This window comes from Bos grunniens, chromosome 11 (genome assembly GCF_055505025.1).
Source record: "Bos grunniens cultivar Pamir isolate PY7600 chromosome 11, Bosgru_T2T1.0, whole genome shotgun sequence".
Lineage (NCBI taxonomy): Eukaryota > Metazoa > Chordata > Mammalia > Artiodactyla > Bovidae > Bos > Bos grunniens.
The window spans coordinates 102,355,781-102,370,048 of NC_141175.1; the positions used below are offsets into that span (position 1 = coordinate 102,355,781).

The 14,268-nt window shown below is 43.9% G+C and overlaps 1 protein-coding gene across 11 annotated transcripts in view; it reads left to right on the forward strand.

Annotated features, from left to right (window-relative positions):
* Positions 1–14,268, forward strand: part of AFF3 (ALF transcription elongation factor 3) — a 632,195-nt gene that overhangs the window by 144,597 nt on the left and 473,330 nt on the right. For 4 of the 11 annotated variants that reach the window (XM_086327945.1, XM_086327951.1, XM_086327953.1 and 1 more), the window contains exons 3-6: positions 1,493–1,567; positions 3,799–3,919; positions 4,995–5,307; positions 5,434–5,816. In XM_086327945.1, the coding sequence (XP_086184071.1) occupies positions 1,493–1,567; positions 3,799–3,919; positions 4,995–5,307; positions 5,434–5,816 (892 nt within the window). Of the gene's footprint in view, positions 1–1,492; positions 1,568–3,798; positions 3,920–4,994; positions 5,817–14,268 lie in introns of all 11 variants that reach the window. The other 7 variants (XM_086327946.1, XM_086327947.1, XM_086327949.1 and 4 more) reach the window with 3 other exon arrangements.

A 14,268-nucleotide genomic window follows, 5' to 3' on the forward strand; every position in this document is an offset into this window, starting at 1 on the left:
AAAGCTGTATATTGTCACCCTGTTTATTTAACTTATATGCAGAGTACATCATGAGAAACGCTGGACTGGAAGAAACACAAGCTGGAATCAAGATTTCTGGGAGAAATATCAATAACCTCAGATATGCAGATGACACCATCCTTATGGCAGAAAGTGAAGAGGAACTAAAAAGCCTCTTGATGAAGGTGAAAGTGGAGAGTGAAAAAGTTGGCTTAAAGCTCAACATTCAGAAAACAAAGATCATGGCATCTGGTCCCACCACTTCATGGGAAATAGATGGGGAAACAGTGGAAACAGTGTCAGACTTTATTTTTGGGGGCTCCAAAATCACTGCAGATGGTGATTGCAGCCATGAAATTAAAAGACGCTTACTCCTTGGAAGGAAAAGTTATGACCAACCTAGATAGCATATTGAAAAGCAGAGACATTACTTTGCCAACAAAGGTCTGTCTAGTCAAGGCTATGGTTTTTCCTGTGGTCATGTATGGATGTGAGAGTTGGACTGTGAAGAAGGCTGAGTACCAAAGAATTGATGCTTTTGAACTGTGGTGTTGGAGAAGACTCTTGAAAGTCCCTTGGACTTCAAGGAGATCCAACCAGTCCATTCTGAAGGAGATCAGCCCTTTGGGATTTCTTTGGAAGGAATGATGCTAAAGCTGAAACTCTAGTACTTTGGCCATCTCATGCGAAGAGTTGACTCATTGGAATAGACTCTGATGCTGGGAGGGATTGGGAGCAGGAGGAGAAGGGGACGACAGAGGATGAGATGGCTGGATGGCATCACTGACTCGATGGACGTGAGTCTGAGTCAACTCCAGGAGTTGGTGATGGACAGGGAGGCCTGGCGTGCTGCGATTCATGGGGTCGCAAGAGTCGCACATGACTGAGCGATTGATCTGATCTGATCTGATCTGATACTGTTCTCCATAGTTGCTCTACTAGTTTGCATTCCCACCAATGTTGTAAGAGGGTTCCCTTTTCTCCACATCCTCTCCAGCATTTTTTATGCTAGCGTAATGTCAAATCCCACTTCTAGTAATTTTTTAAAAAAATATTCATATATTTGGCTGCATCGGGTCTTCATTGCAGTACACAGGATCTTCATTGCGTCGTATGGGGTCTTTCATGGCAGTGTGTGGACCCTCTAGTTGTGGCACATGGGCTTCCTTGCTCTGTGACATGGGGCATCTTAGTTCAGCAACCAGGGATCAAATGCAAGTCCCCTGCATTGCAAGGCAGATTCTTAACCATTGTACTGCCATGGAAGTCCCTTGAAATGTAACTTCTGTATCTTCATTGCTGTACTCTACCTTGTTCCTGACCTTTTCATTGCATCACAAGTCCTGTTTGGACTCCCCCTTGGGCCGTGATGTCCTGTGTCCTTACCCCCTGGCCTCTGGGGGAAAGCTGACAAACGCATGCACACTTAAGCGCCAAGGGCTGATCAGGTGTAAAGTGTTTTCCCTTCTTGTGGTGTCTGCATTTCTTACAGGGGTGAAGACATCCTAAACCAGAGGAATGACTCTCTAGTTGTGGAGTTTCAGTCATCAGCCAGCAGATGCAGGAGGTATCATACTGGGTATGGGGGCTTCTCAGAAGCCCGGGGAATCATCCTGAATGACCACCTGCCTGCTCTGTGTTACATCAGTCCACTTCATGCATCCCACCAGTCTTGTGTGTTTGGTTAGCCTGAGTTGGCTGAAGACAGCAAGCATGTCTGTGGGAATCTCTGTGCATGGGGGGCACACAGTAGGCGCTTCACCCGTGGATGTGTGCATGTGATGCAGGCGTGTGTTTCTGAGTGCCAGTGCTGGTCCGGAAATGAGCCAGTTCAGTGTAAAGCTGCAGTGCCTCTCTTGGCCCCAGCCCGCTTCGTGCCCATCCACAGCATGAGCGTGTGTCCCCAGCCTCCAGCTGTACTCCATGGTATGTTCACAAAAGTCAGGCCCAGGAGTCTGCACTCTGGGCAGAACAATCGTTCTCTCTCCTGGTTCTGTGAATGAGTGTCATTCCCATCTCGTGCCTCCCTTACGCCAGTCACTGTCACCAAAGCCACCCTGGGGAGTTCCCAGTAACTACAGGGTTGGAGTGGTGAGCCTCACCACGGGGAAGACTAGGGTCCCAGCCTGCCTTACGTGAAGGTCACTTCTTGGGCTCCCAAACTGAATAACTTTGGGTAATGTACTAAGGATGAATTAAAATGCTAATAGGCTACATGTTCTGGGTATTTTAACCTTCCCTGATCTGAAATTTAAATGAAATGCCTTAGGTGCTCTCGAAGTCTTGCCAGAAGCACATTGAACATCACCCCTTTGACAGCAAATTTAAAATACATCCTGGTCTCACGGGCAGAGCTGGGAGGATAAGCAATATTTATTTTATGATCGTTTTATTTGCGTCCTTTACAGCAACATGACATGCATATGCTCTTTTACTCAAGATAGCAATTAAGCTAAAAAAATACCAAACCTCACTTATTTTTTTAAGTTTCTTTGAACCCTCGAATCCTCTCATTATAACAACATTTGATAGCAGTACATTGGATTTTGGGCACCCGAAGCTATTACAAAGCCCTTTTTGGAGATTTCCTTCACGTTCAAACCTTGTGACAGTACCATGAGGGTACTGTTTTATCATGAGGGCTGCAGAGAGAGCGATGGCATGGCTTTTCTGTCATCACATCACTGGTTTATGGCAGGATCGTGGTCAGGAGGTGGCCGTCCTGGCTCCCAACTCCAGCCTGTGTCTCCTAGACTGAGAAGGAGATCTGAGCAAAATGATGACAAGGTGACTTAAACTAACTGCTGGAAAAGCACAGAGCGCTCGTTTGGAGGGCGTGGCAGTGCCTTACAATGGGTAGTTCTGTTGTCTACACGGGGGCCAGATTTCTCTGTCTACTGAGCTGAAAAAACAAGTCTGTTTCCTTCCATCACTTAACGAGTCACTTCCTTATTATTAGTTGAATTAGCCCCTTTATTTTCCCCTTACTAAGAGGAAGGAACACTATTTTTTTTTTCCTTAGTCTGTCTAGTTATCAGGTTTCTGGTCACTTCGTAATTACATCTTGAGGGAATAGATATTAATTTTCTTGCACAAAAAGCCCGAGTTCCTTGATGACACACCATGATTCAATTTCCGTCCTCTCTGTCGTTGCCTGCATCCCTTCCTCTTTGCACATTTTTCATGGTGAGGAAGAGTGATCGTGTCAAATATATCAGAAGGAAGGATGGATTCGGGAGGGGTTTGACGACTTGACTGATTAGCAGAGATCAGAAGAAGGCTCATAACCGTGAAAACCACTGCAGCATGGAGTTTTAACAGCTCTTTGGGGATCTAGTTAATGAAAGAATCACTACAGAAACACAGCCGTGCAAAAAAAAGGCGGGGGAGAAAGAAAAGAGCAGACACATTCCAATATAACATTCTGGGGCTATGTCATAAGAGGAAATACACTCATAATTTCTGTTTACACATTGCAGTAATTACCATCTGCTTTAAGATTATTTTCAGTCTTCTGACAAAGTTGTGTAGGTACTCCCTCTTTCACATATTAGGAGAGAGGTCTAGTACTGGTTGCAACTTGTCCTGAAGATTTTTTTCCCTCCTGAAGAACGGAATTCTAAAACACCCTTGCTATACTGCTTGATTAGACTGGCCTTCATCTGGTCCTTGCTCACCTTCACCATCATCATTTCCCCGTGAACCAGGCCTCTGCACTCAGGTGAATGTTACACTGGGCATTACGTTTAATTTGTGTGTGTGTGTGGGGTTATCCTCTTTCCTTTCTCCCTTATGCAGTGTCTACGAACCGGATAGAAACGTGTTAAGGAGGAAAGAACGAGAAAGAAGAAACCAGGAAGCTCAGCAGGACGATGGCGCATTTAATTCGAGTTACTCCCTCTTTAGTGAACCCTACAAGGTAAATGGTTTCCACGTGTTCTTCTTCACCCTCTCTTTCCTCTTGCTTAACCCCATGGGATGGCAGTTTTGACTACAGGAGCTGGCCAACCCAACTTGAGACAGCTCAACCCCTAAATATGGGGTCCCCCCCGACAAATTTTGGTGTCTCTTTCACATATCTTTGCTGGCTGGTCCCTCAGTGAAATACAACTTTTATTGAAGATGAACGTCTGTGTGCTATGGTTTTTATCCATAATTGACTTCATCTCTGCACTGATTTGCAAAGTCAGGGCTGTTTGTTATGTTTTCTAAACTGTTGGGAAACAAACACTAAAAAGAGGTTGGGTCCCGTCTTTGTCGCACGTAGCTTATCCTAGGAGCAGGGTACTTGATATGGTTCATAAGAAAAGAACTGTTGGATTGTTTCTTATTTCTGCTGAAGGCCAGAAGTATAACCTCGCTTCCAAAATGAAATTCTCTTCCCAGATTTCACTCATTTCTCAGGCTGCTTGGAAGTGAGCATAGTTCAGGCCGGGGACTTAGAGGAGATTGAGTGCCATGGTGCCCCCTTAGCCTGCTGCCCCGGGACCGCTGGCTGGGTGACAGACACGGTGCTGTACTCTCTGGCTTCTTCTGTCTGTCCCTCTGGGTTTCTGATGAGAATAATTCTTTATTTAGACATTGGAAGCAAAACAATTTGAGCCCAATCTGGACTTTCAAGGAAAACTTACAGTGGAATGAAATAAAGAAAGGAAAAGGAAATCCACTTTTAAGGAAAACCTTAGTCCAGACCATTTGGTGACATGGTGATAGTAAATTTCCTAGTTTCCTTGGCTGCGGCACAAGACCAAGGAGAGACGCTTCATTTGTGCATTTTTTGTGCATGCTGAGGCTGGTAGCAGTGGTCCAGCTCTGGTGAGATGCTGAGAGTAGACAGATGTCTTCAGAAACACTGAGTCTGATCAAATCTTCCTGTTCCCATTCTGAATGTGGCGGGTCTGTCTCTTTCAGTGATAAGGGTGCCTCTCCTTCCATCATCCCCCTGTGTTTCTGTGAGCTCTAACTGAAGTGTGGGTGTTGTGTTCTCTCTCTAGACTAACAAGGGGGATGAGCTCTCCAACCGGCTCCAGAACACTTTAGGCAATTACGATGAAATGAAAGACTTTCTCACGGATCGATCAAACCAGAGTCATCTTGTGGGTGTTCCCAAACCTGGGGTTCCTCAGGCTCCCGTGACCAAGATTGATGAACATTTTGTGGCAGATTCAAGAGCCCAGACTCAGCCAGCATCGGTCTGCAGCACCACATCCTCCACCCCAGCAGCTGTCCCCGGGCAACAGAGTAAGCGGGGCACCATGGGCTGGCAGAAGGCTGGGCACCCGCCATCCGATGGCCAACAGAGAGCAAGTAAGCACGGACACAGAACGCTTGATCTGAACAGATCTGCTCACCCAGAAAATCGTAGTAAAAATCCCAGCCCCAGTGTGTCAAGCCCCTCCTCCTCATCTTCCTCTTCTTCTTCTTCCAACTCAGCACAACAGGGCACTCTCAGGACCTTGCTTGGCGATGGCGTTGGCAGACAGCAGCCGCGGACCAAACAGGTGTGCAATGTCGAGGTGGGTCTTCAGACCCAGGACAGGCCCCCTGCTATGGGAGCCAAGCACAGCGGCAATGGCCACTGCGTGCAGAACTTTCCTCCCTCCCTGGCTTCGAAACCCAGCCTTGTCCAGCAGAAGCCTACTGCCTATGTGCGGCCCATGGATGGCCAAGATCAGGCGCCCGATGAGTCTCCGAAGCTAAAGTCCTCTGCAGAGACTGGCGTGCACTGCTTGTACAGGGGTGTCCCGGCCACCAAGTCGGAGTCAGCCAGAGCCAAGGCCAAGCTCTCCAAGTTCAGCATCCCCAAACAAGGAGAGGTGAGTCTTTTCTCAACACCATGTACATGCATCTGAGTTGTTCCGAGTGCTGACCTGACAGTTCTGAATTTCACTCCCTGTTTGTTTATTTTGATGTGTGACTAATGTCACATGGTGGGATTTGTAGCCATCAATACAGAAGGGTATATGCAGCCATAATGACTCTTAAAATCTCAAATTGATTATAATAAGAATATTTTTAAGTACCAGCATATGCAGCTGTGGTGTGTCAGCTCGTTCAGGAAGGAATGCCTTGGAGTAATATAGTTCAAGGGGTGTGTGTGTGTGTGTGTGTGTGTGTGTGTAACAAGGCAGTGTTGTCAGAGATTTTGTATGTGGGAAAAAAGTACGTCAAAGCTTTTAGTGTGTAAAGAGGTTAATTTGTATGTAAAAGAGTTCAGAAAGAAATTCAACATTTTTGACAGTTTTGAAATGTTCTAGGAAAAACTTCACAAGGTAGGCCTCATCATGTCTTCTAAAGTAATTGTTAAGTGATTCAGTATTGAACATGGTGATTATTCAAAAGTTTCAGGTGTCCTATCTATATTATAATATCTGAGATCTGGACTCATTGATGTTAAGTGAGAATTCTCCTTGTCCTGTGAAAATGATGTTAGGTTATATGAAGAGAGTGAAATCTTTTAGTTCAGGATCTTCTGGTTTGCATGTTGAGTTTACTCTAGAGTGCTTTTTCATTGCATTACAAAATATATAGGATGAATATATGGAATATTAGACTTTAAAACAAGTAAATCCCAATCACAGAGTTAGCAAAGAGGCTGCGGCTAGTCACCTGAACAGTAAATCTGGGTGGAAGATGAGGTTCTGTTTGAGAAAATCACATCTCGTATTCTATTCCAAATAGATGACAGTTGCCAAGATCACATGAAGAAATATGACTGTACATTTTGTTTGTTTGTTTTGCTGTGATATGGTATACTTACTAAAATACAGTGTAAGCTCAAGAACAATATACTTAGGAACTCTTCATGGAGTTGGTTTTTTTTTTGACATATTCTTTTCGAAAGACGGAACAACAGTGACGGCCAAAATATTCTTTGTATCTTAACTTGATCTAGTAACCAAATGAAACAGATGATTTGGCATTTTTCACCGTGGGTCCGACAACTCAGCCACTGTCAGCTCTTCTATGCATTTCTGATTTCTCATCTCAGAAAGCACCAGGTACCTACTGAGAGATCAATGTATTCCCCTTAAAGAAGACACATTTATTACTCTGAGATGTTTACACAGGTTCTCATGAGGAAATTAAGTGACATGCATACCAATGACTTCTTTTGATTATTCGTTTATGATGGATCCCAAAAAGTGTTTATTAGGAATTAATGAAAGCAAAATGTAACTTCTGTAAGCATTCACGTTTCTAAACGTTTGTAGGAAACATACCTAGATACCTGCTGACAAAATTGAATTCATCCAGCTCTTTGATTTTTCTTATCCTCATCAAACAAATGGTCTGTACCAGCCAATGACGCCTGACTTATTTTTGAACAGAGGTGACCATAATCACCAGGAATCCCTTCATAATTTTAATTCCCAGTGATTCCTTGTTACAATGATTTTTTTTATGCACCAAAGAAACTTAAAATTTATTGGGTAACAATTTATTTACTTTGGAACCTAATGAGCTTGGTAAAGCTCTGGTGGAAAGTCTGTTTCTGACAACCAGGGCAGCCTTATGTGGACAACTCTTTAGTTTTCACTGGGCTTTTGGGTATGTCCTTGCTCACGTGGACGCTCCCATGATGCCCGTCTCAGACTCCAGATTGAGAATGACACCCTGTGCAAGTGTTGGTAATCACAGAAAGAGGGACATGCTTGAGACAGAGATGCAGACGGAGAGAAATGAGAACTTTTATACGAGAAGTGTTTCATTCCCCCCACATGGAATGACATTGAACTTTCTCCAAGGTATATTTCAAAGAGGTCAATCATGCATTGAGGAAAAGAGGTAATGTTGTTTGTAGAACAAAGTTAAATTTGATGGGGTTTTTTGTTTGTTTGGTGGGGGAGAGTATATGCAGTCTTTATTTTAGCAAAAAGCTTTGCATATTAGGGCGATTATGCATATTAGGGACACTATGGTAATTTGGATCATGTAACTCTTATGTGTTCAGCCAGTCTGCTATTATAATAACACGACTCTTTCCCATGGGCAGCAGGGTGGTACCTAAAAGTGAATGTTCCACTTCCTGTCCTTCAAGCTCAAAGGGTTTGTTGGTTGGTTTGTTTCTTTACAGTACCCCCAAGAGTTTAAAAAATACCCTTTGTAGACATATCATTCAATATTTATAAGACATTTCTATAAAGGCACAGTCATAATAGAAACTGAAGAATTATATCAACTAGTTGGATTTGAAGGTATATTTGCTGTTATTTTTTGGAAGGAATAAAACAGGGTGGTGAGCCATTTAATAAATGTTAATGCCTCTGTATTTTTTTACACAGATACCAGCTCTGTGGAAATGTCCTTTCAGTAGTACTGATGTTCTTTTCTCTGAGATAGAGCATATGTTTCTTAGGAAAATTGACACAGGAGATGACCCGAAGGGACCTTGTGTTATTTGACTACACTTTTTCAAGATGTTAGCTGTAGAGCAAGACTTAAGACACTGTGAAGAATTTGGAGACTCAAAAGAAGCATTGGGTAAAAATGACGTGAAAACCAGGGAAGTGAAAATATAACTATACGTATGGTACTGGGAAGGGCCGATCCTCATAAGAAAAGCAAATCAATAGCTAGGTGGAATGTGGTGTGAAAGATTAAAAAAAAAATTTAAAACATGATCTCTGTCTCCAAGAAATTAAGGAGACTCTAGCACTTCACTTTTAATTTGCCATTTCTCTCACTTATAATCCAAACTAAATTTAAAATCGGGCTTCTAGCCCTAGGAAAATTCCCTTACCTTCATAATCCTTAGAGTGGAAAAAATTCTTTGTTGTTTTTAAAAATGGAGAACTTGAGAATCTCTCTTGTCTGATTTACACTTGGTAAATTCTTCCTTCTTTCCGACATGTGCACCCTATCTGCTGCCGTGGCGAATTATTTGTTACCATTCTTTCATCTTCAATAATAGGTAATTAGTGTAGAGAAATTTCAGTGCAGTTTGATGTGGAAGTGAGAGACCTCAAGGGACTTCCTTCACCGATACACCTGCCTCTTGGCTGGCTGTTCCCAGCTCAGTTTTGTGTTTAATGAAAAACATATTTTTGTTGTTATAGCCAAGACTTTCACTTCTGATGCTACCCCTCATTAAGTGAGCCCTCCCGGGGGTGCCACTTGGAAGGGTGACTCCTGTGTGGTAGGAGCCAGGAGCTTTGAGGAATGGCTGAAGCAGGCATATTGGAGTGCTCTAAGGCAGGGCGCACTGACTCTTCTGGTGGAAGTGAATTATTTTTTGTCTCATGCACACACATACACAATTAGTATTTTGCCCTTAACATGTAAAATGTAATTTACTGTTAACTTAGAGGGGGCAAATATAGGTTGTGAGACCTAATATTTATACTGTCTTGGGGTCCTGTTTAGGAAAAAAAAGCATAGGAAAATATTTTACACTTGAAATATTTACAAAAACACATTGTTGGGGCTCCTCTTGGGACCTTGGGAGGAACCTTGGCTCCAGAGCCCCTGAAGCTTATGCTTGATTAGTTTCACAGTGCCTGTCTTCGGCTCATGGGCTAATAAGACACTGCTATTTGAAATAAGAGGTGAAATTATCTAAAAAGATAATTTCAGATTGGAAAAGTGTGCTTCATATTAGTCTTCATATTAGTGTGCTTCATATTATATGCTTCATATGTGCTTCATATTAGTTGGTAGAATTAAAAAATACATATTTTTATCCTAGGTGCTGTAGGCAAAACAAAAATTGGGCAGTGCTATAAAAAAGACTAATATGTAGTGCAGTGGAGACAAAATATGAGCCTTGGTCTATGAAATCAGTTTGTTTGGCACGCTACAGCTTCAGCGGTGGCATTCAAAAACATTCATGTTTTAGTTTCTGTTTGCTATTAATTTAAAAAATGGCAGTAACTAACCCGGTCTTGCAGAGGGCTTGAGTGGCTGGGAAAAGAACGCGTTTGCAAAGTCAGGAAACCCATGACTACTGCCCCTCCCCAGGGAAAGAGACACCTATATTTGAATATCATTTAGTAGGCTGTATGTTTGGAGTTTTCTTAGTGGTTGATAATTCATCTACAAGAACACATTGACCGTTTTTGGTTGATCAGATTTCTGTTTTTAAAAGAAGTCATTAAATCTCTTAAGATGTATTGATTAATCATAGCATTTTCATGACGGGCATTTTAAAATCACCATTTATACCACAAATAAGAGCAGAAAGATAAAGCACCTTGATTTCATGAAACAGCTTCCTAGAAAAGCAATTAACTGATTTTTTTTCTTTAAAGTTCACAGAAGATGAATGAGGTAGGCTTCCTACATCCTGTTCATCTCGGTTACCTTTGTATGAAAATGGATTTCTTCCAAATGAAAGTCGGCACCAGCCTGTCGGAGGAAGAAGGCGTCTGCAAAGCAGTGTGTACATTACATATTCATACCAGGATAAATTTCTTAATTACATCTGAGCTGCTTAATGTTCTCAAATCAAAGGATGCTCTCTGATTGCTCCCTGATGGAAAGAGGGTGTGTGGCCAGCCTGTGGTCCCACTGTTTTGGCCTCATCCTGCCTGTCACGACAGCCTCCATCCGCCCACAGTGTGGCCTAGCAACAGCATCAGTGGTTATACTCTGTGCTTCTTGCATCCTCTTTTCTCTCGGGAAGTCTCAGAGAACTGGTACCGCTTAGACTCAGAAGTGGAGACTCACAAATTTGATCTCAGATACGGTGGGACGCAAGAGCTTGTTTTCCGTCTTACAGGTGGGTCGTCCTAAAGGTCACAGCAGAGGCTGGCAAGTGGAAATGCTTCTGTAGTTTTCGGTACTCTTATGTTCAGCCAGCCTGTTTTGGTACTCTTACATTTACCCTAAAAGGTAAAGCACTCAGTCACTTTAAAATGACTTCAGTTGCTCTAATCTTATATTGAAAATGGTGGAGAAAGCATATTAAAATGTGACCTGTTGGGGGAAGGTACAGGTATCTTTTCCCATCCCCCTTCCCCTCTGGCTTCTCTAGATTCATATTATAGAGTTTTCCAGCCATGCGGTGGGAAGCTACTCCCAGTGATGGAGGCGTTGCAGGCAGGACATGGGTAGAGGCGGGTGGCAAGCCACTTTATTTTCCCCATATATTTTATCAGTTCTCATAAAGCTTCCTGTCCCAGATGTCATCTGGACAGATGACGGGTCTGTTTTCCCTTAAATGGCAACCTTGGGGGCGTTACTCCAGAGCCTGAAGACTGGGAGTTGGGAGTCACTTGCAAAGATGCTGTGTGGTCCAGCATCTCCTCCATCCTGCACAGTCCAGGGAGGAAAGCCTCTTCTTATGTGTTGCATCCTCTCTTGGGCAGAAATCACGTGCAGGCCTTTGGACACTGGGCTGGCACGGGGCTCAGCGAGATGACCAGGTCTCTGGACACCCACAAGGACCAGGTTTCCATCCTGGTTCTGACACTTGTTAGCCATGTGACCAGGAGCCAGGGCTTTAACTTCCCCTCCATTTCCATTCTTGTGGAGTGGAGAGATTGATCGTATCTGCTCGACAGAGTTACCAGAGGGTAGATGAGATAAAGTCTGTAATGTGCTTAGCATGGTGATATCATGGTAGGCGTTCAAAAATTACTGGCTACATTTTTCTCGTTTAAAATGCCCCTGAAACAACAAAAGCTAGCAAAATATAAAAATGAGGGTGTTATTGAAAGTGGTTCTGCTTGTATGTGAGTTGGAGGTGTAGTGGCTCCATGACAAGAGGTGGGAGGAGAAAGAAATATGAAATCCTGCAATTTCTTTAGTGTTTATTTGTTAAAAGTCTCTGCAGTCGTGAAGACTGAGATTATCCTAGATTAATACGGCAAAGCCTGAGTGACACAAGTCTCCCTTATTTAACGCTTAGCCCCGTCCTGAGAGTTTATTGCTGAATCTGGCATGGAATTTCTCAGTCTATGTTTTCGGTTTTTCTGAGCTATTATTATCTGCCGTGGACCACATCATTCTTGAGTTTTACTTCCAGTTCCATGAAATATAAAATCAACAAGACTGGGGCTGAGAAGAGACATTAAAATGTTCAGGGAGCACATATTTAGAATGACTCATTGAAACAGATCTCTTTGCAGGCATAGAGTATTAAACAGCGTGTTTAATTGAGCCGAGCGGCAGCATCACTCACCCACGTGAGGAAGCTGCATTAGTGATATCCTGCTGTTTACACACTCCATCCGGGGCTGCGCAGGGGACCAGTGGCCTGCCGGCCACCCCGGGATATGGCAGTTTTCTGTTCTGACCCAGTTCGGGCTTCAGGACCAGCAGACACTTTCACAAATTGGTTGGCTTAGATCAGCAGAAATGTATTGTCTCACAGTTCTGGAGGCTGGAAGCCCGAAATCAAGGCGTCAGCAGAGTTGGTTTCCTTGGAGGCTTGTGAAGCGGGTGTTGCTCCAGGCTTCTTCTCCTTGACTTGTAGATGGCAATCTCTTCCTTGTGTTCTCGGGGTGTCTTTCCTCGCCTTACCTGCATCTGTCCCATTTTCCTCCTATGGTAAGGCCATCAGTCACTTTGGCTTAGAGCCCGCCCAGATGGCCTCACTTTAACTCAGTTACCTTTGCCAAGACCCTATTTCCATCTAAAATTTAAAACTGTGAGGATCACAGTTGAATGCAACAGTGCCCATTGATAGCATTTTTATGACTGCTTGATAATGTAAGTGCTTAGTGATGTAAGTGCTTAGAACAGGGGTGGGCACCTGGTAAACACTCAAAATATCCACAGTAACAAAACCAGCTACAGTTATTATTATATGTGGTCATAGTAGCTCTGGCTGCTTCACATGTCTTTTCTGATGTGCTCACCCCTAGATGGTTTGAGAGCTCAGAATCTGGAAATTGAGATGAGGTGGATGAAGCTCAGTAGATTTGGAGTGCCTTGTGACGGCAAGGATTTCTGTTTTGTTTTGACTGCTTTGTTTATGGAAGCACCCCTGACAGTGCCTGGCTCAGTTAGATATTTGTTGAATCAGTTGATTAATGTAAGGACGTGGGTGAAGGAAGTCACTCCCTTCCAACCACTGACCTCCTCTCTTTGGGGCCCCGGTCATTTCTGCTGAGCCTTTTATGGGAAGAAAGGAGGCTGATGCTTCCAACAAGTAATTTATAGCTGCTGTGCCGAAGGGCAATGGGAACCATATTTACTGATGTATGTAAACACAGCCCAAGTGAAATAAACCACGGAGCTATATGCAGGCCTTGGAAACAAAAGCCCAAGCAGGCTGGGCCTCTGCCAGGGGTGCTGTGTATGTGCTTGGCCTCTTTCTCCCTGTTCTCCTTTGTCTGATTTCCATGAGCAGAAGTCCTGGCTGGGGGGCAGGGCGTGGGGTGGGCTGTGTTTGTGATTCTTCGGGTCTCCAGCCACGTGATGTGAGACGTGGGAACAAGCAGGGCACTGAGGGTGCTGGGGGCGCAGGGCAGCGCCCACACCGTCACACTTTCTGCCATGAGAATCAAGTGTTCATGTACTGCCAAGAGCCTAGGATACAGGGGTTCTTAGAGGCCCCTGCCAGTGAGCGCCGATTCCCAGAGTGTCCCACGGCCCTTTTCCTCTGGATGTCATTTTCTGTTTCTGTCACAATCCTATTCCAGTTACTCGTGGTAATCCACCGTTTCATAATTTACAGAAACATAATCCACATCCAGGTTTTTTGCCATTTTCCAGACACATCCTTCAGTAATATTGCTGGTTACCTAGCGTTCAGGTCTATGCAGCCCTTGGTCAACGCAGTAAAGGGTTGACCCATTTAAGTGTGTGACCAGGAGGATAAACAGTGAAAAATAGAAAGATGTTCACATTCAGCAATGTATCAGCCCCTCCTTTCTCCCTTTAATTCTCAGAAGTCTTGAAAATCTCACAGAGAGCCTTGGTGATGGAACGTCTTCTGCAAACCTCCGTGGTGTATCCGGCTCCTCCCTTGACAGCTCTGTACAGGTTCCTCCCGTCTGTGTTCCAGCTCCACAGCCTAGAGGCAGCTCACAGCCTCCAGGGAGGCCGCCCCGTCTTTGGATACTCTCGCCCTTCCTATGTGGACCTGCAAATCAACCTGTCACTTGGGCTTCTTGGCTTTAGATTTGCTTCCTGGAACTTCGGTGGTGGTCTATTTCAGTTCTGTTTTTTTTGTTGTTGTTTTCTTTTCTTTTTTTCTTTTTTTAAACTATTAACTCCCGTAGGTTAAATCCTCACCATGTCCCTCTGGACAGTACTCCTTGCAGCATCATGCCACCCTTTCCTAATAGATATCAAGTCCATTTAAGTGTGAGTTTTCAG